The sequence below is a fragment of the Oculina patagonica genome, chromosome 13 (genome assembly GCF_052425735.1).
Source record: "Oculina patagonica isolate OP01 chromosome 13, crgOcupat, whole genome shotgun sequence".
NCBI lineage: Eukaryota > Metazoa > Cnidaria > Anthozoa > Scleractinia > Oculinidae > Oculina > Oculina patagonica.
In genome coordinates this window covers 29,375,778-29,402,225 of record NC_135770.1, presented here as the reverse complement: position 1 = coordinate 29,402,225, position 26,448 = coordinate 29,375,778, and the positions used below count along the sequence as shown (strand labels likewise).

General features: G+C 39.5%; 3 protein-coding genes across 3 annotated transcripts; 1 reads left to right on the top strand and 2 right to left on the bottom strand.

Annotated features, from left to right (window-relative positions):
- Window positions 1–314: 314 nt before the first annotated feature.
- Window positions 315–23,701, bottom strand: LOC144635550 (tafazzin-like). Its single transcript, XM_078494644.1, has 11 exons — window positions 23,577–23,701; window positions 21,744–21,872; window positions 20,633–20,681; window positions 16,768–16,834; window positions 15,522–15,540; window positions 14,063–14,143; window positions 12,720–12,761; window positions 12,028–12,090; window positions 2,111–2,163; window positions 1,151–1,228; window positions 315–453 (listed from the first exon to the last, which is right to left on the bottom strand). Exons 1-11 carry the CDS (start codon window positions 23,689–23,691, stop codon window positions 361–363), a joined length of 789 nt encoding a protein of 262 aa, XP_078350770.1. The 5' UTR covers window positions 23,692–23,701; the 3' UTR covers window positions 315–360.
- On the top strand, window positions 3,911–5,303 carry LOC144637325 (beta-4C adrenergic receptor-like). Its single transcript, XM_078496450.1, has 2 exons — window positions 3,911–4,837; window positions 5,036–5,303. The coding sequence occupies exons 1-2, from the start codon at window positions 4,212–4,214 to the stop codon at window positions 5,301–5,303; spliced, it is 894 nt and encodes a 297-aa protein (XP_078352576.1). The 5' UTR covers window positions 3,911–4,211.
- On the bottom strand, window positions 6,445–7,911 carry LOC144634882 (melanocyte-stimulating hormone receptor-like). Its single transcript, XM_078493927.1, has one exon. It carries the CDS (start codon window positions 7,880–7,882, stop codon window positions 6,929–6,931), a length of 954 nt encoding a protein of 317 aa, XP_078350053.1. The 5' UTR covers window positions 7,883–7,911; the 3' UTR covers window positions 6,445–6,928.
- Window positions 23,702–26,448: the final 2,747 nt, after the last annotated feature.

Sequence of the window (26,448 nt, the reverse complement as noted above, 5' to 3'; positions counted from 1 at the left end):
AGTTGATACTTGTCTCGTTAACCTTAAACTCTCTCCCCTCGACAGAGGCTGTATTCGTGTTCAAGAACGCGTGGGATTGGGGTGAGGGAAATAAAAGGCGCGCGGTGCATGCCTTTCCTCCTTCCCATAGATCCCCGCGCGCCTTCCTTTCCATGATCCTCTTAGGCACCTCTGTGGTAGTGAAAGCCTTGAATACGATTTACATAACCAGGCCTTAAAGTGCAATTTTTTATGTTACTCTAGGGGTGGTATGTTGAATTTTGCGAGCTGAATGGCGTACGACACATCTTAGCTAAATTCGTTAACAATTTTATAAATTAATCGTCCAAAAGTGTTTTAATAATCAGCTTGAGGGAATTGTTATCTCCACTTGCTGTGTAGAAGCTGTGTTTCCGCCTTAAGTTCCTTGAATCGTTCTTGAATCAGATCAGTGATATGTTTCCGTGTTTCCATCTGTAATAGAGTAAGAAATTGCATCTAAATAATAACAATAATAATAATGATGATGATGATGATGATGATGATGATGATGATAATTGTATAGCGCAATGATCAAATGCGCTTTACATTGATAAAAAGATAAAGTAAAATGATGATGATATATACAAAATTTACAAACTTAAGAGATAAAAACTAAAATCTGCAGACTCCAAGTTCAAAGCACGTCTAAAAAGGCGTGTCTTAACGGTACTTTTAAAAACCGAGAAAGACTGGATGTGACTAAACTAGCAAATTGCTTCAGCGTTTTGGTGTGGCTGGGAAGCTAGACAGCAGATCTCTACCTAGCTCCCAGGAGTTGATAACAATTTAATTACCGCGTGGAATATCCAACATGAGGAGGAGCCAAATGAATAATTGATCTCGGCACAGTTTTGATGGCTTCCGTAGCTGAAGCATGAAGCAACTAGCAGTACTATTTCTCCCCCCACCCCTCCCTGAATGGACTGTCAGGACATCGCAGGTCACTCTCCAGTATATTGTCAGGTTGCTCTGACAATCCGGGGGGGGGGAGCATTTGGCATATAGAAGGAACGGCGATGCCTTAGATTTTTTCGGTCTAGATCGCCAACACAGTATGACGACATTTTTTATTTCTTCACGTGATCCATAACCAGTAAAGACAGTAAAGAGAATTTAGAACAGAACTTACAGCATTTTTCTTTGCTTTCCGGTATTCCTCCACAGTCTCGGTGAATTCCATCGGTTCTCCTATAAGCACCGTCACTCTCTGTAGTAAAAAATCACACATTAGATAACGCAGGAGACTACATATTGGCCTTTCTCGCCCTCTTTTTAATGTTTTCGCAATGCAAAGGTGACCCCACACAAATCACCGCTGTAACAATATTTTGCGGGCTCATTTTACCGAAGATTCAGTAATGACGGACGATTTTTTGGATGCGTTTGCACGCCACAACTTCGGGTATTATTGTGTCTCAATGGTCAAATTTCTGAAATATATTTTATTTCTTCCCTAAAATTTCCATCTGCGTAAAAAAAATGAAGTAAAAAAGTACGTGATTTCCGTTGCAATAGCACTTTAAACGTTACAATTTGGCCCAAATGTAGACCCATTTAGCTTCGTTTGTTTGTTGTCTCATTTCAGATCATGTGATTTCACCCTTTAAAATTATTTCTTTCAAATTCAGAACAATCCACGAGGATAACAATGAAAAAATGTTCAGATAGTCATAGATATAGGAAAAATTCTCTTGAGAACCTCAAATAATCTGAAATGGGCAATTTACAAACAAAGCTAAAAGGTCTATTTGATAAGGAAATAAGTGCACAGATGAAAGTAAACCCAATAAACTGCAACAGATTTTTGTAAATCGGGTTGACAGATAAAGCACAAAAAAATTGTCTTCAATATGCATTGATTATTGCTGATCTCGGTAAGCCGAAAAACATTGTGAAACGATCTAAGATTCATAGCGGAGATGGAATATTCATCCAAAGCATGCATACTAGAATTATCAGTGAAAGCTTTTCATTATCCAGGCATCAAATGACCTGTCCTCAACCTCGGTTATATTTCTAAAGAATTGGCCAAGTCTATCTGTTATGACTGAAATCAATGTATTCTTTATAGCAGCGAAACAAAACCTACATTCATTATTCTTGGAATGTATGGGCTGCGATTAGGTAAGACGTCGTCCATTCCTGAAAAGAAAACAGATCCATTAGTGGATAAAGTTTTTTTTTTCAAAATGATGATGGTAATAATGTGACAAGGTACTACTAGCCTGTTCGGTTAGTTGGGAAGCGCGAAAAAACTTTACTTCCTGTTCATAAAAAGTAGTTTATAATTAACTATCATAGCCCAAAAGACACTTGGATTAGTTCATTTTGCGAGATCTGACCACAGCTTTACCCGTTATAAAAGGGATTTTTTCGCACTTTGTTTCTCGTTCAACAGAATGTGAGATGCAATACGTTACAAGTAAACGAGTGGTCAAGGACATGGAATGAGGACAACACAAAATGGTCAGCCTATTCCAGTCCCTGAACTCTGTCTTCTGCACACCTTTTTACCTGCATGGGTGCAGCCTCAATAAAGGGCTTGAAGAAGAGAGAGTTTAGGGACTGGACTATGGTTGCTCTCGGCTGATGGGAGTCTGGGCTCTATCGTGAACGGTGACGTCACCGAAGAGCAATCGCCGCTCCCGTCCCAGGCTTGGCGCGGTCACTTAAACAAGAGAGAACAACCACGGACAAGGCAGCAAAATGTTTCACTTTGCTAACCGTTAGTTAAACGTGAAACGACCCGCTCATTTTCTGCAGAGTGACTCTAACCTTAATTTAACACTCCATAGTGGAAAATATATAGAAAACGGAACGGTGACTTAGCTCAAACTCAAGTCAACCCCTCACTCCGGTCGTTATCTAATATATAGAACCGAACATGGAACACATTTGGAAAAGGGATCATCTTTAGGGGGGACATGTTTTCTTGTAAGGTGTAAACATGTCTCGGTGCCGGTACAAACATTTTAGAGTCAGTAAGATGGATTTTGAAATGAATATATGAAATTCATATATTTGTACTGTGGATATACATTTTAAGCAAATGAAAGATCATCACAGTAATGTACTCAACTAAAGCAGTTGAGAAAAGTAAGCCTGAAAAAAATTCAGGCTTGAACGGGAATCGAACCCATGACCTCTGCGATACTAGTGCAGTGCTCTAACCAACTGAGCTATCAAGCCAACTGGGAGCTGGTCACTTGTGAGTTCGTATAATATACCCGTGGATGGAGAAGATATGAAATGAATATATGAAATTCATATATTTGTACTGCAGATATACATTTTAAGCAAATGAAAGATCATCACAGTAATGTACTCAACTTAAGCAGTTGAGAAAAGCAAGCCTGAAAATATTTTTTGCTTTTCTCAACTGCTTAAGTTGAGTACATTACTGTGATGATCTTTCATTTGCTTAATGGCTTGAGCTGGCGGACACAAGTTTGAAACGAGCTATTGTATCACATCTCTTCCTTAAAAAAGGCTCTTGTTTTGTTATATTTTTAGCCTAAGGAAGACTCCACTAAACACGACGTCAAAAACAGCTGCTTGTGGTTCCAATTTGCTAAAAACGTTCTAGACAGCACACATGTAAATGGATGGAAATGGCCCTACATCAAAGAACGAAACATTGAAAAAACTCGTAATGAAATAACCTACGTGTCTTGTAGAGCCACGCAACAATTTAGGGAAAGCGTGCATTTTGTGGGGAAAGGATATTAATAAATTTTAAAAGCAGAATTTAAAAATTTTAAAGAAAAATAATGATAGCAATTTTCTCTACGCTAGCAATTCTGTCAGCTAACATCATTTTTGAAAAAAATATATTTATTATAATTATTACAGGGTGACCAATTCTCTGGTAAAACCGCAGTTCCCAAAAACGAAAATAAACAATACTTCCATCAAGAAATAGTTCAACTATAATTTTGATTTTAGCTGATTTTGCCCCTCTTTGAAGATTTGTTATGCAATAAAATGAATCACGAGATCCCAAGAACGAAAAAGAAAAGGTAGCTGTAAAATCAAATTTGCAAGTCAAAATATTCGTCTAAATAATTTTGTGAGTTTTGACATTGATTTTCATTATGCAGTCGCATTATAAATTGACTGAATAGTGTTTTAACTGTTAAAACACTTCAGCTGTCGGTAAAACTACATCTAGACTGTCTCACATTGCAAGAATGGCTGTGACAAACATAACTGAAGATGGAAAGCAAGCAACAATTGAACAACTGTTTTGCTCGACAGTTTGCGCCGGAAAAATGCAGCACCAGTTGAAAATTTTTTCAGCACTTAACATTTTTCTGTTCATTACCGCATTTCTAGGGAATGCTCTGATCTTGGTTGCCCTTCACAAGGAGTCTTCCCTTCATCCACCGTCCAAACTCTTGTTTCGCTGTCTGGCAACAACTGATCTCGGTGTTGGTCTCATTACAGAGCCTCTTGCTGTCTCCTATTGGATGTCCGTGGTGAACGAGCAATGGAATATTTGCCGCTACACGATTGCCTCCGGCTATACTTTGTGTTCAGTGTCCCTGTTGACGCTGACTGCAATAAGCGTGGACAGACTTCTCGCCCTGTTGTTAGGGCTGAGATACAGACACGTTGTAACTTTGAAGCGAACATATGTGATTGTAAAAGCCTTTTGGGTCGTGTCTGCTGTCGCTGCAGCGATGTCCTTATGGAATTACCTTATAACCTTATGCTACAGCTATGTAGCTATATCAGTGTGTCTAGTAACCTCAATCTTCTGTTACACAAAGATTTTCGTCTCTTTCCGCCATCATCAAACTCAAGTGGAAAACTAAACTGCAAAACAGTCGTATCTTTTGCGAACGCGATCGGTCTTGAAACGAGAGCGAGAGGTCTGGAGCCAATGTCAAAACTATGAGTAAGACTGGGGAGAGACGCTAACTACGATCGGCGCTTCGCGCCTTCGATAAGCGCTTTTTCCAACGACTTTAGAGAAAAAACGACTGTTTTGCAGTCTAGTGGAAAACCAAATTCATCAAGTACAACCGAGCCAAACAAGTCCACTGAGCATAGCGCGATACAAGAAGGCAGTGTCCAGTGCACTGTGGGTGCAGTTAACATTAGTTTTTTGTTATTTTCCATTTGTTATAGTTGGTATTGTCGGACAGGTTTTGTCGGATCCAGGCGAACAATTAGCATCTTTTTCCTTTTCCAAAGCGTTTACTGTCACAATAGTTTATTTAAACTCATCATTAAACCCGATTCTTTACTGTTGGAAGATCAAAGAAGACAAGCAGTGAAGGTCACAATCAGACAAATACTCTGCTGTTCATCCACTTAGTTCTTGCCAACCTGTTTTGCGCTTATATTAATAAGAAGAGTATTCGTACCATAAGTTCCGTTTTCTTCAAAGCTGTCTTAATTTTAAGTGATCCTTTCCCAGTTAATTTATCGTTGACTTGTTGAATTTTAAATAAAGGAACTCAAGATTGAATTACTTTTATTTCCCTTTCGTTACAAAACACTGAATTATTTAAGGTAATTCCAGTGAAGTAGAACTGTCCATGGAAACTTTGCCTGTTGGCCTGTTGGCTGTTTACCTTAAGAAAACTTAAATTTTGAAATAAAAAAGGGGGTCACCGTATTCGTTTAGGAGCAGGAAGACCTTGTATATACCACATAATTCCATAAATATATCTGCTTCCTGAAACGTTCATATTTGAACCGCTCAGTTTACGCTTCGTGAGGGCAAAAAAGCAAGGGAGAAAGCCTTGCTTAAAATACAACAATACCCAGGACCGTAACCAGCAAAGGGGAAGACGCGGCAAGTGATTTTAACCCAAAATTAAAAACAAAAATAGTTTTCCAAATTTTCTGGCGGGCATGCCGGCCCCCAGAACCTCATAGCAAGATCTTGCCTCGTCTATGCCAAAGGTCTGGTCTGAGTTTGCTATAATCGTTTTTTTTTTTCAAGCGAGACGGCAGTCACGTACGCGAGAGCAGGTCCAAGAAAGGATAGCCTACGTGTAGCCGGAAATACTTTCTTCGTCATGACCTTTTTTCCGTTTTTGCAAGGAAGAAATAAATTTGATATTTTCTTTCAATTCGCCAAAATTCGGCAAGGTGCTGGGACGCCTAGTTTTCTCACCAGCTGTTTTTTAGGCAAATTTCAAAATTTAAAAATTATACCCGGCCGGCACGCAACTAGAAAACCTACTCTTATCATAAAGTAAAATAAAGATGTACTTTAAACAAACGCCCATATTAAACATTAGCAAATGAGTAGTTAAGAACCACGCTGCAGATATTTATTCTTAATATCTTTTGATGGAGTTCGTGTGTTTTGATGCTGTACTTGCCGTTTTGATGCAGTACTTGTGTTTTGATGTAGTACTTTTTTGATTGAGTAGGAGTGAATAATAAAGAATGAGCTGGCAGACGTTCAGTCTGAATAATCACTCAGCGTAATTTTCTAAAAGGAAAGAAAAGTAGCCTGCGAACAGGCTCCGCAATGGGGCATAGGGCGAAAAGAAATCAGCGAGCGAAGCGAGCCGAGCGTTGCCCTTCACCCAATCCTCGACGAGAGGGCCTGTTCACAGGCAGACAGAGGCTAAAGGAAAAGTTGCCATTCTATTTCACTGGAATTACCTTAAAAGCGCCCATTCATGAATTCAGTTTTTGTGACGAAAGGGAAATAAAAGTAATTCAGCCTTAAGTTTCTTTATTTAAAATTCAACAAGTCAACGCGGTTTTCAAGCATAATACATGTATTTAACCGACTTTTACAACTATTTGAGGTAAACTTGCAATGCTAATAAATTAACTGGGAAAGGATCACTTAAAATTAAGACAGCTTTGAAGAAAACAGAACTTATGGTACGAATACTCTTCTTATTAATATAAGCGCAAAACAAGTTGGCCAGAACTAAGTGGATGAACAGCAGAGTATTTGTCTTATTGTGTCCTTCACTGCCCGTTTCACTTCTTTGATATTCCAACAGTAAAGAATAGGGTTTAATGATGAATTTAAATACAATATTGTGATAGTACACGTTTTGGAAAAGGAAAAAGATGCGAATTGATCGCCTGGATCCGACAAAACTTGTCCGACAATACCAACTATAACAAATGGTAGATAACAAACGACTAATGTTAACTGCACCCACAGTGCACTGGACACTGCCTTCTTGTATCGCGCTATGTTCAGTGGACTTGTTTGGCTCGGTTGTTCTTGATGAATTTGGTTTTCCACTTGAGTTTGATGATGGTGGAGAGAAACGAAAATCTTTGTGTAAGAGAAGATCGAGATTACTAGACACACTGTTATAACTACATAGCTGTAGCATAAGGTTATAAGGTAATTCCACAAGGACATCGCTGCAGCGACAGCAGACACGACCCAAAAGGCTTTTACAATCACATTGGTTCGCTTCAACGTTACAACGTGTCTGTATCTCAGCCCCAACAACAGGGCGAGAAGTCTGTCCACGCTTATCGCAGTCAGCGTCAACAGGGACACTGCACACAAAGTATAGCCCGTTATGAGAGCCGAGGCAATCGTGTAGCGGCAAATATTCCATTGCTCGTTCACCACGGACATCCAATAGGAGACAGCGAGAGGCTCTGTAATAAGACCAACACAGAGATCAGTTGTTGCCAGACAACGAAACAAGAGTTTGGACGGCGGATGAAGGGAAGACTCCTTGTGAAGGGCAACCAAGATCAGAGCATTTCCCAGAAATGCAGTAATGGAAAGAAAAATGTTAAGTGCTGAAAAAATTTTCAACTGGTGTTGCATTTTTCCGGCGAAAACGGTCGAGCAGAACAGTTGTTCAATTGTTGCTTGCTTTCCATCTTCAGTTATGTTTGTCATCGCCATTCTTGCAATGTGAGACAGTCTTGATGTAGTCTTACCGACAGCTGAAGTGTTTTAACAGTTAAAACACTATTCAGTCAACTTATATTGCGACTGCATAATGACACTCCTTTCGTGATGTCCGCTTAATTATTAGACGACTATTTTGACTTGCGAATTTGATTGTACAGTCACCTGTCTTCAGCTTGATTTAATCGGGAACTCAAAATTATATGCAAATACCGTTTTTTCTCAATTAAACGCTTCCGGCGTTTATTTCAAACCAATTTGCCAACAGCTTCTGGCCAATTTACCAACAGCTTATTATACCTCAAACAAACACCTGGGGGCCTATTCCACTTACCTCAAACAAACGCCTGGGGGCCTTATTCAACTTTAGAATACCTGGGGGCCTACTCCGCCGTGCAGACCCGGCGTTTATTCGGTACCTGGCGTTTAATCGAGAAAATACTGTATTTATAAATTTCGGCAACTGCGTTTTCTCTTTCCCTGAGTAATGTAATGTGTTTGCCAGCACAAGTTTAATATATATATATATATGAATGACGTCTTATTATTTTGATGACGACATAATATACCTTATTGTTACTTATTTTCGCGGGTACTTAATTTCGCGAAAATGCAACAGGAATATTTCGCGAGACTTAATTTTCGCGATTTGGTCAAAAATACGTAATTAGCATAAAAAATACAATAGAAATCGTTTAGAATTAATTTTCGCGGGTCTTTAATTTCGCGATTTTTTGAAAATCGCGAAAATCGCGAAAATTAAGTCCCGCGAAAATAAGTAACAATAAGGTACAGTTGCCTGACAGAACTGCTAGCGCAAGATAATTTCTGACGCTAATTTTCTTGGAAAATCTTAAATTCTGCTTAATCTTAATTATATTCTTTCCCACGTGAGGTTCTACAAGTTACGGATTACTCGTGATATACGGCGTAAGGCTACCTCATTACGAGTTTTTAATATCATATTTTGCTTTTTGATGTGGACTATTTGCATGCAGTTACTTGTGCCTTGTTGAGAACGTTTTAAGCAAATTGGAGTCATAAGCAGCTGTTTTTGACGTCATGTTCAACTGACTGTGTTTAGTAGAGTCTTAAAATATAACTAAACGAAAGAGTTTTCTTTAGGAAAAGATGTGATGCAATAGCATGTCCACCAGTTCAAGCAATTCACATTTAACTCCCCAAAAATGAGCAGAAACGTACTCGCTGGAGAAACGCATGCACAGCTTGCGTTTGTGGAAAATGTTGGAAAAAAAAACAGTTTTACTGACTCTAAAATGTTTGTACCGGCACAGAGACATGTTTACACTTTAGAAGAAACATGTTCCCCCAAAACACGTTTGTAATTGCATTTTCACCTTACATGGCCATTTCCAAATGTGTTCAATGCTCGGTTCTATAATTTATTCGGTTTTACGGAGATAAGATAACGATCGGAGTGAGGGGTTGACTTGAGTTTGAGATAAGATTGATTAAAAGCAGAAGCATATCACTAGTGTTAAATTAAACTGTCTGGAGCTGTCTTCTGTTTGCTTGTTGTTTTAGTGTTGTATAATGGAACTGCATGTCCATAGATATTCAATCAAACTTTGTTTTTTAGCTGTTTACCTTAAATTTTGAAATAAAAAAGGGAGGTCACAGTATTCGTTTAGGAGCAGGAAGACCTTGTAGATGCCACATAATTCCATAAATTTATTTGCTTCCTGAAACCCCCGGGGGGCACTCCCTTATAAGGGCTTAACGGGGACGTGCGGCCCGATAGGTTATGCTTTTTAGGCTTTTTGTCTTGAACGGGGTATATATTGACCCTTTTGTTCTTAAACGGGGTATCTTTGCATGCACCAATGACAAACAGGATAGGGTTATATGCCTGCAGAGGTGTAACAAGCCCAATTATCACAAATTCTTCCGTATTGCTGACTTACGTTGATTTCGGCATTGATACTTAGCTTAATTCACGATTACAACAAAGCCAGTGAGGTACTTGTTTATGTCTTAGACGGGGTTTCAAAAATTGGCATTCTGTCTTAAATACGGTAGGAAAATCAGAGGTTCGTGTCTTAAACAGGGTCAGGGTTTAGAGGCCGGGCCGCACCTCCCTACCCGAAATTATGTCGAGTACACTTTTTTTGAAAAACTAAGTTTCTGCAAGTTCAACACAAAAATATATGCAAATTGCATTGGCACGCGGAGAAACGTTCGCTTTTGATGTGATTTTTTGTGTTTTGATGGAGTAGCAGTGAATTATTTAAAGACTGAGCTGGCAGACATTCAGTCTGAATTGGCCAAGCCGCAAATTCACAGCTTAATTATAAAATATATTGATAACCGAGGTGGCCTCCCCTGTTTCCTGGAGGTCTCCTCGCCCTTCAGACGTACAGTCTCTACAAGCGGCAGGAGTGCTGGTGGCAAGGAGATTGAGATTTTCACCATTTAATTTAAAGGGGATATGGCACGCAATTTTAGGCTTATTCCGCACTGACCAACTGGTCATAGAATTAACTGAAATATCACAATAATGGCTTAAAACTGTAGAATAACTCAAAAGAAACACAGAAATGCCAATAAGGGGCATGGATGGACAAAATTCGAGAAAATTAAAACGAATTGCGTTCGGGTTAACTTGAAAAACGTCGGCCCGACATTTTTCAAGTTTATCTCAATTTGTATGAAAGTGTCATTTACAATGCTCGAAAATCATCCTTGTTTACGTGGCCGTGATTTTGCCAATAAAAGACTTTTGCTCTGCCAATTTGAAGTTTATAGAGCTCTTAAATAACGAAAATAAATAAAATTACCTAAAATACCGCGACAAGGTGTAATTTAGAAAACCAACACTTATTGTGTCAACTTAATTCAAACTATGAAACCAAAGATGTTTTCAAACATCTGGGTTTTTTCGCTACGTATATGTTATCTGCGTTGTTTTTAAACATTAAACAGCGAAGACAAGATCGATGTTAATGGGTCTCATTGGTATGCATTGGGGTCATCAGGGGTAACCTGAAAATGATAGGAAAATACACCCTCTTTGGCAACCCTGAGGGTGGTATAAAGGGCTTTTTCGTGATCCGTGAAAGGCGTTTTATTCCGTGAATTGTGAAATGGCTTTTTTCCCTCGTGAAACGTGATTTGGTTTTACATAGCCGTGAACCGTGAATCGACTTTTTTTTCATGAGAATTACGAAATGAATGGTTTTGTTTTTTTTCTCGTGAAATGTGACTGTAAACCGTGATTCTTTCTTACTTGTAAAAAATTATCCAGTAAGTGTTTGAAAACAAGACTACGTGTGCCAAATTGCATAACCATTGCATGTCAATTGGGACCTTACGAAGCCACGACGGCGACACTGACGACAACGTCGACTGAAAAGTGAATTTATATTTTCTTTAAGAATCTCGCAACTATCCCAATTTATGTAGTGCGTTCATTGGTGTCAGAACTCACCTCCAACTACGTTATAAGTGCATTGTTAAATTCAAAGGAGAAACATGACAAATTCGCAGTCGTAGTTCACGTTCTCCAGAATACGCAGAATTTGGTCATTTCACGATGTTGTTTTGCAGATGACGACTAAGAAGTGTACCAACATGCATAACGCACGTGCAGAGCTATTGCCCTGCTCATTAATTAAACCTTTTGTTTGGCGACGTTAGTGTTGCCGTCGCCGTCGTGGTTTCGTAAGGTCCCTATTCTCGGCCCCAGGTCACTCTACTCCGATAGGTAATTTAACACCTTTATCTTGATTTCGTGCCGGAAAGGGCCATTTCATGTTGCGAGAAACGTGAAATGGTCATTTTATTGTTCGTGAAACGTGATTAAGAATCCTCGTCCAGAGGGGACACATTGGAGGAGCTGAATTTTTCAACAGAACCTTGGAGATAGACGTAGATGTATCTTAATATAACTGATAATAATCTATTTATGGATTATGTTCTGCTAAGTTGAGGAACTGGGGCAATGTTGCATTTCATGGGTGGCCACAAGTTGGTACAAATCAGGCATTGCCCAAAGTACTGCATCTTATGTGCATCTGTTAGACCGTAGTAAAATCATACAAAATTTAAAGTGCCTCGGCCACTCAACCATCTTCACCTTGTGGTTCACGCATTCTTATTAAGGTTCACTGGCTACTCACCCTCATGCCAAAATGGTACAACTATTGGTGTGACTTGTGCTTCAGCTATGAGTCGCCCAACACCTGACAGTACAAATACAATAAAGTAAATTGAGACAAAAAATCAAACAAACCAACTCAATAAATGATCTAACAAACACTGGGCACAAGTTAGATTGAAGTTGCCTTTTTCTGACCAATAAAAATGGGAATCATGAAAAAATCACCAGATTGCACAGGCAAGTCTAATGGAAGGCATTGCTCCCCCAATTTACACCAACTTGAGTCACTGACTGTTTTAATAAGTAGTTCCTGCATTCAACAGACAGCACATGACAGTTGCATGTTTTGTAACGGGAACAGTGACATTAACTGTCAAATTTATTGCAGGCTCAGTGGTTAATATAATCATCAATAAGAGTCCAGACATAGATTACGCCACTGGATTTTGAAAGTTTCGCAAACTGTTTGCAGTGTTTATGTTTAGCATTGTTAGTTCAATTCTCAGCAATAACAAATATAATTATAATAAAATGAATGAAATGATGGATTAGCAAATCGTGAAGTCCTAAGTTATCTTTTCGTGGTGTGGGAAATTTATGCAACAGGCAGGAGAATGGGGGATGACCTGAAGCATGTTCTGTAGAAGAGAAAATATCACCATTCTTACTAATAACAACTAAATAGTAACTAATAACACTAAAGATACTGACCCCATTTAAGCCTCTTGATAGCATCATTGACATTTATAGCACCTAAAATAAAAAATGTACTATGATCGACGATAAAATAACTACTGTACAATTTTGTTACGTGAGAGGCGTGGTGGCCTAATGGTTAGCGCACTCGACTCCAAGTCGAACGGCCTGGGTTCGAGCCCTGGCTGGGGCGCTGCGTTGTGTTCTTGGGCAAGACACATAACTCTCACAGTGCCTCTCTTCGCCCAGGTGTATAAATGTGTACCGGCGAATTTACTGCTGGGGGGTACCGGTAACCCTGCGATGGACTGGCATCCTATCCAGGGGGAGTGTAGCAATACTCTAATCTTAGTCGCTTAATGCTATGGAAACCGGGATAAGCTCTGGCTTTATGGGCCACTTGGCTCGGACACAGACTTTACCTTTACCTTAAAATTTTGTTACACAAGAATTCAGATAAATTTAAGAACAGCTGTCTTGCTAGTAATCAAGAAAGTTTTGTGCAGTATTTTATTGAGAAAGATGTAAATGCAGTTGTCGTGCTTTTGGGACAGAGTAAACGATCCGAGTCTCTTATACGAGTCAAACCCACAGCCTTCTATCAAGAGTGACCATGACTTGGAGACTCGTGGTAAGGTTAATCTTGATTATAATCATGCATATATGCCTCTTATACCCAGTTTGTAAAAGAAAAAACTTATTAAATAAATTTCACTGTCAATTTAACTATGCACTTTTAGAGGTGAAACTAAGATGTGAGTACTAAGATTTACCCCAGGCACATTGTGCCATGACGTCACCAAAGGGAAGCTAGGTGGTTAAAAAACTGGATATACAGTGCAATCCTGATTCCTCAAACCATCTATTTTTGAACCTCTCAAAAACTCAAACCAAAAGTTGTTTCCCTTGGATTTGCTTCACAAAGTTGAATGCTGAAATTTTAGCCCCGATTTCTTAAACTCCCAATTTCTTGGAGGTGGAGGTTTGAGAAATCAGGATTCCACTTTAACTTACAATATTGCATAACTTGAAGAAGAAAGACACAGAAAAAAAAATATATTGTGCTTGAACAATCAAGTGAGGTTCCTGCAAGGGTCTTTAATTCGCTGGGGTTCTTGAAGCAATATCATTGTTAGCATTGGACATACACTATATAGACAAGTTAAATTGTGGACTTTTTTCACAGCCAATATGCAATTTCTGCAATTTCCATGACTGTACAATACTTAGTGTCTGAACACAGAACTTTTTTTTTTTATACCTTTACTCAACCTGCAGGTTTCTGGAGTGTGCCTACAAGTTCATAATAAGGGTTAGGGTTTAGGGTTATTTGTTCTGATGTTTTAATGGTCAGTTACCTTCAGGGAAGACATGAACCCACTGTCCTTTATTTAACTGTTCTATTGCAACATCCACTCCTTGCTGATAAACACCATCACCTGATGACGAACAACATAATTATGCTGATGGTTGGAACAACTTCACAAAAAGCACTTCACTACTAACAATTTCACTTCTCACTGTTGTACTGCTGGTAAATTATTAATTAAAAACATTTCTTCTAAGTTAGCATTTATAGTAAGATTTAGGTGTATACACCTAACTGAAGAAACGTTGACCCTGTAAAGAGCATAAACCATGAACATTAAGACCCAAATTATAGTATTCTTGGTAGAAAGCCTTGGTAAGCTTAGTAATATTCTTTTTATTGATAATCAAGATATTTTCTTTCTTCTGAAGCTTTAAGAGCATGATTTATGCAACCTGTCTTTGGGTGTATCATGTTTATTCTGTCAAAGAAAACGATTATTTTTAGGCTTAATTCCCAGTAAACATTTGGGTCGCATCATTCATGGTTTATGCTTTTCATGGGTCAACGATTCTTCAATCAGGTGTATGCACATCAGAACAATATTGTCCCCTGGACATTTTTTGTTCTCATTGACAAGGGAAGTGTTATATACTTTGTAATTAATGAGAGCATTTGTCAATTACAGTAAATCTAGCAGGCACTTTGCTGGAAGGCACATTGACCTTAGCTTATTGAGGCAAGTGCACTAGAATCTAGGTTGAGCGGTCCAGGTTCGAGCCCTGATTGGGGTATTTGTGTTGTGTTCTTGGGCAAGACACTGTAACTTATGTCACAGCTACCAGCAAATTTAATGGGAGTAACCATAGCCCGGGGGGGGGGGGGTACTCAAAAAAGTTTTATACGGGGAGGCTCCGCCCCAAGTTCTAACCCCTTACCCTTTTATATACCATTTTTGACAGAAATTGTACCCCTTTCGTATACCTTTAACTGAAAAAAGGTACCCCTTTCATATACCTAAGAGTATGGCGTGGACCTAAAATAGGACGTGTTCTTGTCATTTTTATGTAGCGCTTAATAAATTATAATAAAAAGCCATAAACTGTTTCTGTTCGAAATATTTTAATTAAAGGCCCTTTTAAATAGCCAAATGAGAGATTTCCATACCCTTTCATATACTTAAACTCGTGAAATCCCTACCCTTTTATATACCTGAAGCCTGAAAAAGGTACCCCTTTCGGGGCGGAGCCTCCCCGTATAGGCCATTATAGGGAGTACCCCCCCCCCCGGGAACCATAGCTAGGATAGACTAGCATCCCATCCAGAAAGGACGAGCAGAAATTACTTCTAATCTCTATTACAGTTAGCAGGATAAGACCCAGCACTGTACCCATGGATCACTTAGCCTGATTCAGACTTGTTTTGCCTTACCTTGTAACTTGGCATGAATCTATAGTGACAATTCTGTCACATTTCCAAACAAGGAACAAAATAAAAGAATGACTCACCTCTGACAACAGGAATTGCCTGAAATAAATAAATTAAAACCCCTATGGTGACCAAGCTCAAAATAAATTCGCAAATCTGATCAGGATCAAAAAATCTCCATACAGTTAATACCGTCACTTGCATCTTAGCCTGAACATTTGCCGCCAAAACATGATCTAATTGGATATTAAAGGTGTGGTGGCATGATTGGTCATCAAACGTTTGAAGTAATTGGCAGACCGCAACGGCAACTGTCGCGCCGAAAGTTCAACACATTCCAGTTTCAAAATGGCAGTAAGATTGGATATAGAGACTTCTACGAAAAAATTGATCCCGATCTGTGTCGATATGCATTTGCAGGTTCACTTGAATCACTTCTGGTGTAAAGTTTTGCATGTACTCAGTGTTTATGGTGAGCATTTTGAGTGGAAATTAGCATTACAGTCTGCTAAACTTCAAATTTTTGACGACCAATCATGCCACGTTTAATACCCAATTAGATCATGTTTCGGCGGCAGGTGGAGTTCATGCAAGCTTAGATGCAAGCAACGGTATTGTTTTTGCCGCATTCTCTTCGCTAAAGACTACAATTCTGGCTTTTAATTTGCAATTCTTTTACATGCAAGTTCACTGTTGCAAATTGACAAGGTACTCATGTCCACCAAGGAGTGAAAGAAAATGGACTAAAAGATCTCTCATGTTACATTAATTTTGTCATTACAGTAATGTTTATGCTATCATTTAAATGCCAACATAGCTACCACTACAGGAATCTGTGAGGTACAGTACGGTTTTTACAGGAGACAGTGTGGCCGAGTGGTTTAGGGGACTGGTGTTGTAATCCCGAGGTCTTGGGTTCAACCCCTCAACCCTGCTACTAGATGGATATGTTCTTGGTCATCCCAAGTTCAAATCCTCGATCATGCTTTGAATTTAAGCCAACTGGTCTGCCTCCTGGCAGCTGGGATTTTTAACTAAAAATGTTATTTTCATTTATAATATTTGTTTCTGTGGTTTCAGTGGCATGCCTGCAAACTAGCTATCTCGAAGCTAAGTGCATGACCACTATAAACAACATTTATTTTATTATTATTTATTATTTATTTTAAGTACATACAGTCAAAAACATGGCACTTATCATCAACAAATCTGGCACCTTTACCACCTCATAATATATAAGCATGCATGTCTTTTCCGACAGAGGCTACACCATAAACAACAAGTCTTTAAAAATGTAGTTTAAACTTAAGTCATTATTCACCATACCTTTGCCCTGCTAAAAAAGGAAGAGCGAAGAGGTGTTGAAAACAGCAGCTCACGTGCACCAAGAGTCCTGAAATGAAAACAAAAAAACAGACAGTGAGAAATCAAGAAAGTCATATTAAATAAAAACTGAGGTATCAAGCAGTTGAATATCTTGATTCCTATTGATTATCTGTAAATACATTTTTAACAAAAAAGTTGAAAGACTACAAAAAAGACTAATTTATTAATGAATAACATGAGCATATTTTGGGCATGAACAACCAAAAATCGATATTTGGGAATTAAAATCAATCACAGTGACTCCAGAGAGCAAAAACATTAAGTTGAAAATGAATTGATCATTTTAAGCATGTTCTTTTGGTTTGTTTCTTTGGCTTTGGCAGCACTACCAGAGTTATTATGGAGCTCAGATGAGCTACAAATCAATCAATATCATCATCTCGTCTCAAAATGTCTACTCTGTAGGTGATCATGTAAGGCAATTGACTTGCTCAGGGTCTCAGAGAGCAGGACTTTGGAGTTTCCAAATCCTGAAATTTTTGGTCTCACCCGTGTAAAAAACCAACCGGGATCTTGGCGGGATCTTGCCGGGATCCCGGCGGGGATCCCGGCGGGACGGGACCGGGAATCTTGGCGGGATTATGGCCGCCGGGATCCCGCCTCCCGGCAGGAATCCCGCCGGGATTCCTGCCGGGAATAAAAATCCCGGCGGCCATAATCCCGGCAGGATCCCGGCGGGATGCCGGCCGGGATTCCTGGCGGGAAAAGAATTCCCGGCGGCCATAATCCCGCCAAGATTCCCGGCGAATTATCTTGCCGAGAATCTCGCCAAGATCTTGGCCTGAAGAGAAATTCCCCGCTGCCAAAATCTTGACAAGATTCATGGCAAGGATCCCGGCAAGAATTTTGGTTACCGACAATTTCTTTTCTCGAAGAGATTCATGGCAGGAATTCTGGCGTTTATTTACAGCGTAGATCAGATACTGACAAACTAATTAAAACCATAGTAAACATATCTTGGCGTTTCGCATACCGGCAAAACAAACACACTGGTTCTGTATCAAAACAACATTTATTTACAGAAGCTTACAGAAAAAGATGGCCACAGTTTTGCTACCAAGCACATATATTTCTCAATGGTTGCACAAGTCGGAGAGAGCGAGCTTTAGTTCACAAGCAAAAAAGCGAATATTCTTCTGTAAAATGTTTTGAACGAGACAACAAATACATAAAGGCAACTAACCTTTACCTTGTGCTCAAGTGAAGGAAGATGCAATGATGTGAACTACCAAACGAGCGAACTATCTTTCGATCAGCTGCGAACAAACCGCCGAAGACGAAGGAGCATTCTTTCCCGAAGCTTTTTAAATAACAATACAATATTTAAGCATAAGTTTACCTCTCAAGCATCAACAGGTACAACTTCGCATTAAATGGCCCGTACTCAAAATGTCTATCTCCTTCCACTGTTCGAAGTTCAACAAGTCCATTGACGAATCCCACAAGATGGCGCTGTCAAATTAACAAGCTGTCGCTCGAATTAACAGCAAATTCCAGCAGTTTCCACAGAGGAGCTCTTCCCTGAAGTAAGGTCGATTCTAAACTCAAGTTCATAACAAAAGCAGCCAAAAAACACATTTTTCCAGCCCTGGTTGTAAAGAGCAAACACAGAAACACTCCATCCTCCAACTGAAAATAAATTTTTTCTCTTCCCGAGGGTGGCGTGTACAATGTCCCACGTGACCTAAGGCAGCCAATCGAAACGCTCAGTTCACGACACCTTGCGGGAAAAGGCGGGAATATTCTTCGCTATCTGGGTGGTCTTCGGGAAGGTAAATAAGCTCTAAAAATATAAGGCTATGTTTACACGGACACGGTTATCAATCAACACGGTTTCATGACCTCGAAACCGCATCGAAAACGACACGGTTTCGAAGTGTTTACACGGAACCTATTTAACCATTTTCCGACTGTTTTCGAATGTGATTGTATAAGCAAGCGCTGCTCTCTATGCGTGTTTCACCATGTTTACCCTTCGTGAGCCAGCCAATTCGTGCCAAAATACATTGCCGTTTTCAAATCGATGCGGTTTCGTCGTTTTTGACCGTTTACACGTCCAACGAAACCGTATCGTTTTGAAAACGCTCCACTTTTGACAGCGTTTTCAAAACGACCCGGTTCCAGTAGTGGTCTCGATCGGCGCCGTGTAAACGAAAGGCGTAACCGCATCGAAAGCGATGCGGTTACAAATGAAACCGTGTCCGTGTAAACAGTGCCTGAATCTCTTTCATATCCTCTTCGGAGCCACAATTAAAATAGCATCTAGATGTTTTTTCAAGGCAAAAAGCGCAATTACAGCGGATTCCCGAGTGCATTTGCAATTGGAAGAAAAAGGCCGACAGAAATTTGCCATTGGCTTTTGTCATTGGATTACTCAAAGGTATTACCGTATTTATTCGATTAAGCGCCCAACCTCGAATAAGCGCCCACCTCAAATAAGCGCCCACCCTGAAGGTAGGAAAAGTTAATAAGCGCCCAGCCTCGAATAAGCGCCCACCCCCCACCCGACAAAAAACTTAAGTGCACAAGAGGAGTATTGATTATTGAAATTGACAAAGTACTACTAAGAAGACTTCCCTCATGACCGAGTTTTCTTAGTATTTTACAGAAACTTTCAATGAACAGTTAACATTCTGCGTTGGTGCATCTTCACCTTTTGTTATTATTTATTGTTTTGTTAGGAAAATAAACTTACTATTTGCTGAAAATCGTGAACATTTAATAAGCGCCCAGCCTCGAATAAGCGCCCACCTCGAATAAGCGCCCACTCTCAAGGTCCAAAAATTTAATAAGCGCCCAGGGCGCTTAATCGAATAAATACGGTAATTAAGGTTCCTCAAAGGTAAGAAAAGAAAGAAAGAGTTAAAAAAAACTTGAAAAACAGACCGCGGATCAATAAAAATTCTTATCTTTTAATTTATCTTCACTTATTATCACGCGCTTCTTTGTCGCGCCAGTTCGTCTAGACTGATAAAACTTTCCTCCTGGGAATTACCTCCGCGGCTCACCGTCACGTATTATATTTTTTTCGACATTTTAAAAATCAAACTGGTTTAATTACTACTTTCATTAGTACTTTAAGTTTATTTCATCAATACACGCCATGACTTGCATTCTGACCACAGCATAATACTATTTGTGAGAATTTCAAAGCATCGACTTTTCCCGGTGAGAACTGAGAAGTGAGTTGAATCTCGCCGGGAACGCTACCGAGATTTATTCACGCTGTGAAAAATTTCCGTGTTTTTTTTTCTTGTCGGGATCTTGGCGAGAATATAATTCCCAGCAAGATTCTTGCCGGGATCCGTGGCGGGAAATTCTACCCAGGCGGGATCCTGGCGGGAAGTCTGTTTTCTTGGCGGGATCCCGGTCTCTGCAAGATTCTTGGCGGGATCCCGACGTGCCGGGAATTTTTTCCCGGTCGGGATCCCGGCGGGATATAGCCATCTTGGCGGGATCTCGGCGGGATCTTGACGGGATCCTGGTTCGTGGCGGGATCCCCGCCGGGATCCCGCCGGGATCCCGGTGTCTTTTTTACACGGGCAAGCCCAGACAAAAATGATATTCTTGTTCCTCCAAACCCTTACGAATACAATGATGTCCTAAAGCTCGATCTCTCTTTGAGCCCTGTTGTAATTTTGGGCATAGGGCCTTAGAGCCCTAAAAACCTTTGCATCCCTTATGGGTAATGAAGACTAGGCAAGCTTGCTAGTGCATTTACTTCTTTACACAACTATTTAATACAATGTTGATTTTAGAAACCTGAGCACTGTTTGAACAAAATTAGTAATGAATGTCTACTCACCATCTGATCTTTTTACGTGTGTTTAGAACACTCCTCATTTTCATAAGTCCTACAAAAAAATTAAAAACAAAAGGCTTGCTACTGATTTAGAATTTCACCTTCCTTTCTCACATTAATGGTCACGTGCCCCTCGAGGTGCTTTGCGAAGGGTTTATGTGCCATTATGATTGGCTTGTAAATGTTTTGAAGTGTTACAGTCAAAACAGCTCAAGTGTTCCTATCAAGGGTAAATTAATGAATTCATTAATGGAAATTTGATTTCATTCTTAGCTTCAATATTCCATTCTTGAATTGAATATTTCAATGTTCAAACTGCAACTAAATTCAAAACTCAAATATTGATTGCATTGTTGTCTGGCTTCAATTACGAAACAGGCACATCCATGGGAATTTGGCCAGAATTTGCATAATGTCACACATGGTGTTTTCTCATCATTTTGTTCTTCACTTGCTTTATTTCAACCCTATGATAATACCAAAAGAGAGGCAAGACATTTTGGTGCACTGAAAAGGCACAAAAATACTTCTGGCGTAAGAAAAAGTGGGGAAAATGTCATTAACCCATTTTATGCAAATTAGGGAACCTTTTCAAATTCTCACATGTCTGTTGCATGAAGCCAGACATAAAGATTTGTCAACATTCCAGTTTTTCCAAACCCAAATTAAAGTAGCCAATAATGTTCCCCCTCCCGGTTATGAAATTTCCCAACCATCTCCAGTTATGAATACAACCTCGTACCCAGGGTCTTCATTCCCCTTGACCAGTGGTCGGGAAACGAGTGACCCTGGAATGTACTGATTAGCCTGCCAGCAGGCTCTCTATTCGATCGGGGGCAACGTGAATCTCTCTCTTGGAGCGCCAATGCCGCGGTTGAATTGCACATGCATAGCTTTCAAAAGCATGACTCAACAAACCCCTTAGTGTTTTACCCCTAGCCAATTTTTATTGTTTTTAAAGCCAATCAAAATCGATCCTGCAACAAGAGAGTCACTTATTTTGTCAAGCTTATGCAGTAAAGAAAATGAAGGCCTGAGGTACGAGGTTGCTATGAGTACTGTTAATTGCTGGTGAAAATATTTTCTGAGCAAATTATTTGTGTTGTCTTCTTACCCCACAAACAAGGGTCGTCAAGACAAGATGTATGGTTGCATACTGTGACCAAAGGAACTCCGTCTGGTCTGTCTTCTGCATTTCTCTCCAAAGTATCAAAATTGTACTTTCTGACATAGTTAAACCATTCTAAACAAAAAATAACATAGGAGAATCAAGCATAAGTACATGCTCTCCAAGGTGCATTTCAAGCTAAGCTCACACCAAAGATTTGTTAAGTGTATGCCAAGATTTTAAAGGATTGTATTGGTCGTTCGGAGGTTGTGCAGGGAACTGGGGCGAGTTTCAAATTTTAAGTAATCGATAATCTGACACCGCCAGATGAAAGATCACATTGAGATTGTTTATTTGACCAAGTTTGATGATTTCAGCATGATCAGAAACGAAGTTATGGACCTTAAAACATGGTTAAAAATCCATATTATAAATGTCTCATATTGTGAGCCAGCGTCCCCCAAAATATAAAAAAAAACACTCTTAAAATTTTTATCCGTTTTGTGATAGCTGTAAAATCCTGCCAAAGATCCATTATTTGAAAGAAGCTAAGATAAAAAAACACTATGTTTGCCCATTTTAAAGAGTATCACAAAAATCATAAAAATTTTAGGAGTTTATATGGTTTTGGGGGACGCTGTCTCATAATAAGAGACGTTTGTATGGATTTTTAACCATGTTTCAAGGCCCATAACTTCGTAAATCATCAAACTTGGTCAAATGACCAATCTCACCGGGTTCTTTCATGTGGCGGTGTCAGATTATCGATTACTTAAAATTTGAAACTCACCCCAGTTCCCTGCGCAACCTCGGAACGGCCAATTGACAAAGGCAAAGATCCACGCCGAAGATATTCAGCATAACTTGCATGGAATGCATGCAGCCTGACATGCTCTGGGGGATGGTGACTTATACCAACACCCCTGTGTGTGCTCCAAGGGCAGTCTATCGAAAATTAGCTAGACCACACTTGTGTAGCAAAGATAGTCGGACACTGAGTTATGCTAATGGTTGATATCCAATGGCCTGCCCCTACATAAAGCAAAGCTGAAAATAATTATCGGTGCTCCAGTTTTTAAGCCAACTATAAAGGATAAAGAGATACAGTACATATAAGATTAACCCTCGATGTGCCAGGCCATGGGCCCATAAGAGAGGGTTTGTTATACTCTGGCAGTCTGAGGGTTGTCAAATGGTAAATGCGAGACAGCGAGACTGATATCTCTGCGAGCCCGAGACCTTTCTAGCCTTGCAAAGAAATCGAGACTCTGAGAAGTTGTCAAAGACAACGAGACCTCTAAAATTTGGCTAAAACCTTGCGAGACATGCATTTTTTTGAACGACTTTGCACCACCACTAGTCTGGCGGATTGAGCTGATTTTGAGCGTCAGTCTGTGAGCATATTCTTTGTAATCTGGCGGTCTACGGTCAAGCGGACTGAACAACCCCCTATAATAGACCCTCATAAGATCGACCTGTGAGTAAATTTTCGACCTGTAAATACAATTTCCTCTAGAACTTGTCTGGAGGGAGGAACTTCTCCATTCTCAGACGGTGCTTGAAAGTTGCACTTGCATATAAACGTAGTACGTAGCTTTAATAAATTTTCACCATAACATACTAATCAAACAATTCCACACTTCGTGATTTGTCCTAGTTAAGTTCCCCTGTATTCGCTACCAAAAATAAACTACCGGTAAAGCTGAAATCCAACAGCTCAAACAATCTAAGCTTCAGTTTTAAGCTTATACAGTAGCTTATATTGAGTAAAAATATCGAGCAAGTCGATGAAAACCGAGTGATCATGTGCACGTATTCTATGCAAAGAAATAAACCTACCCAAAAATATTTTACTTGAAAGACCGACTAAGCCAAGAACAACAGCACTCTGGAATCTCCATGATAATCTTTCCATAACAGACATCTCTAAGGGCCATTTTACTGCAGGCTTCATCGTTCACTTTTACAGTTTTACAGCAGTGTCCAAAATATCGACCAAAATTAACACGACGTAGGTAACAGACGACAGGGAATCCACTGGCATTGTCAGTGTGGGCTCAGGTTCTTGTTCTTTTCCTTTCTTGTCGTCGGCTGGGGCCCTCAATCATTTTTCGGTGCCTGATCATTTTGCTGCTTTGTTTAAATATCCAAATATAGTAAAAGCAACGTTCTCGTTGTTGTTCTGTATTTAACGCGGCTAGAACGATTGACACTTTTATAAAGTTACCTAATTAACCTAATCATTGTTAATTTACTATCACATTATTCGTTATTATAAACCTTGCCTGAGATCATGCCTTCCCTCCCTACTTATCTTCTCCCTTTCGAAAAAAAGAAAGAAAACGCCTGAACGCAGGTTAACTATTTTGCAGCATCGTTAATTCAAGACACTTTTGAGGTAAACCAGAGGTTTGGGGTGAGCGTTACGCAGAAGTCCGAGGTCAGCATAAGTCACGCTCTAGAACTCACCTTCTCTTTATTGCAGGTTTTCAGTGAAACCACAGGCAGACCACCCTATGTGTTCGTGGTTAATTATTGTTGTTGACATGAGACGAACAAAAGAAATTTTGAAATCTATAAGGGCTACTGAAATAAAGCTCTGGAAATTACATATCTAAACTACATTTCGCTCTAAATATCTCAATAAAGTTAAATGAAACGTTAATCGACTCAATTGTTGTATTTCTTCGCCTGCGCGGGCCGTTTTAAGCGCCTTTTAACCACGAACACATAGGGTGGTCTGCCTGTGGTGAAACGCGAACTCTGAAGTTCAATCCGCAGCCAACGAGTTACGCTTTTTGCTGCCGTCAATCTTCTTAGCGGACCTCTCGGGAAACAGAAGTTTACTTCAACCGGGTCAAACGGTCACGTCCGTCAGTTGTGATTGGTAGATTTCGATCTATTTTGTTTGTTTCTGTTTTTCATGGTTAGTTGGCTGTGTCCATAATTATGATTGAAGGTAGCGAAAAACGCAATCGTTAGTTGGATTTTGAATTTCACATTTTACTGAAAACCGCAATAGCACACACGCCTAGGCAAGTTCCAGCTTAGGTGTGAAAATTTATAATATTTTTATTGCGTTCCAAATCTTGAACAAAATCAACTGAAACCAGTTGAATGGCATAAAAAGGAAATTCATTTCAAGTCAAAACAATAAAAGAATGTGGAAAAAAAATCAGGGCTGTCAATAAATTTTTTAAATACTATACGTCCTGTCTTGGAAAGTAGGCGGAAGGGTACTGGTACCCTAGGGAGAAAGACGGCCTTCAGGTGAAACCCCGCCTTAAAGTATTGCAAATAGGCTGCACTTTGCTGAGTGTTAAAATTTATATTTTCTAGTCGTCTAGTTCAGTCGTTTGTTTGAATCGTGTGAAATATATTTATTAATTTGAGACCACTATGTCATTAAGTAAAATGACATAATTAATAATGCAATCTTGACAACATTCTAGATATTATGTTATTAAACACTAATACAGAAAGAACTAGCAGGAGCTTCAAGTTATATTTGGGATTCAACTGTACAAAGGCATGTACATTAGGAGCAAAAAACAAAACCTCTTATAATGTAAAATGAAGAACAAAAACACAATTAAAACAAAAGAAAAACAAGGAAACCCAAAAAGAACACTATACAACATAAGTTTACAGATTATATTCAAACAGCTTTCTGCACTGACATCCTTTGGTATTAATTGCCACATGCTCCTTATACTCACAAAGAACGTGCCATGATCTATTGAAAAACAAGAACCCAACATTATTTGTATCACTGTCAGGAATACTGTAGTGTCCTGTTCCAGTAGTGTTCACTAACTTCTCCTAGCATCCTTCAATTAGCGACCGACATATTAATTTTATGACATACACTTTATATTCTCACTAACAGTTAAAAAAACTGATTTTTCCCTTGGAAACATTGATTCCGAAGTAAAACACAAGATGTTCTTGCCTTATCATTTTGCATTTAAATAACCCTGCAATAGGAAGTTATGGGACTGGAATAACTGTGATATACATGAAAATGGAGCAGTTTTCACTTGAGTATCGAAAGTAAATTGCATTTGTTTTGGTTTTGCATTACTACGCTTACCGATGGGCTAAAAAATCTTGTACCACTTTCTCAAGCTGCGTTCACATTTAACCCAAAACATGTTTCAACGAAACATGCTTGTCGTTGCATTGTTCACATTAGGTGACGCCTGGTTAGCTCAGTCGGTAGAGCGCCGGACTGCTGTGCGGGAGGTCGTGGGTTCGAACCCCAAACCGGACCAACACTCAGGGCCTTAAAATAACTGAGGAGAATGTGCTGCCTTTGTTATTACATCTGCAAGTGGTTAGACATTCTAGTCTTTTCGGATAAGGACGATAAACCGTAGGTCCCGTCTCCTGTATCTTCAGTCTTCTAACAGGGGACGTTAAAGAACCTACACACTATTCGCAAAAGGGAAGGGCACGAAGCTCCCGGTGTTGTGGTCTGGCCTTTACAATTGTATCTTAAATTACAGTATGTGTAAAGCGCATTTGAACATATACATTTGGAAAATGCGCTTTATAAATGCATTATCATTAGGTGTCAGTTTCAAACACGTTTCATGCCTGGTGTGTAATTTAGGCGGTTTCACGGTTCTTGCATAAATCTTTACACTTTAACCGTAAAAATATAGCTCGAAATTACAATAAAGCTCCCATTAAATCTTTGTCTTTCTGT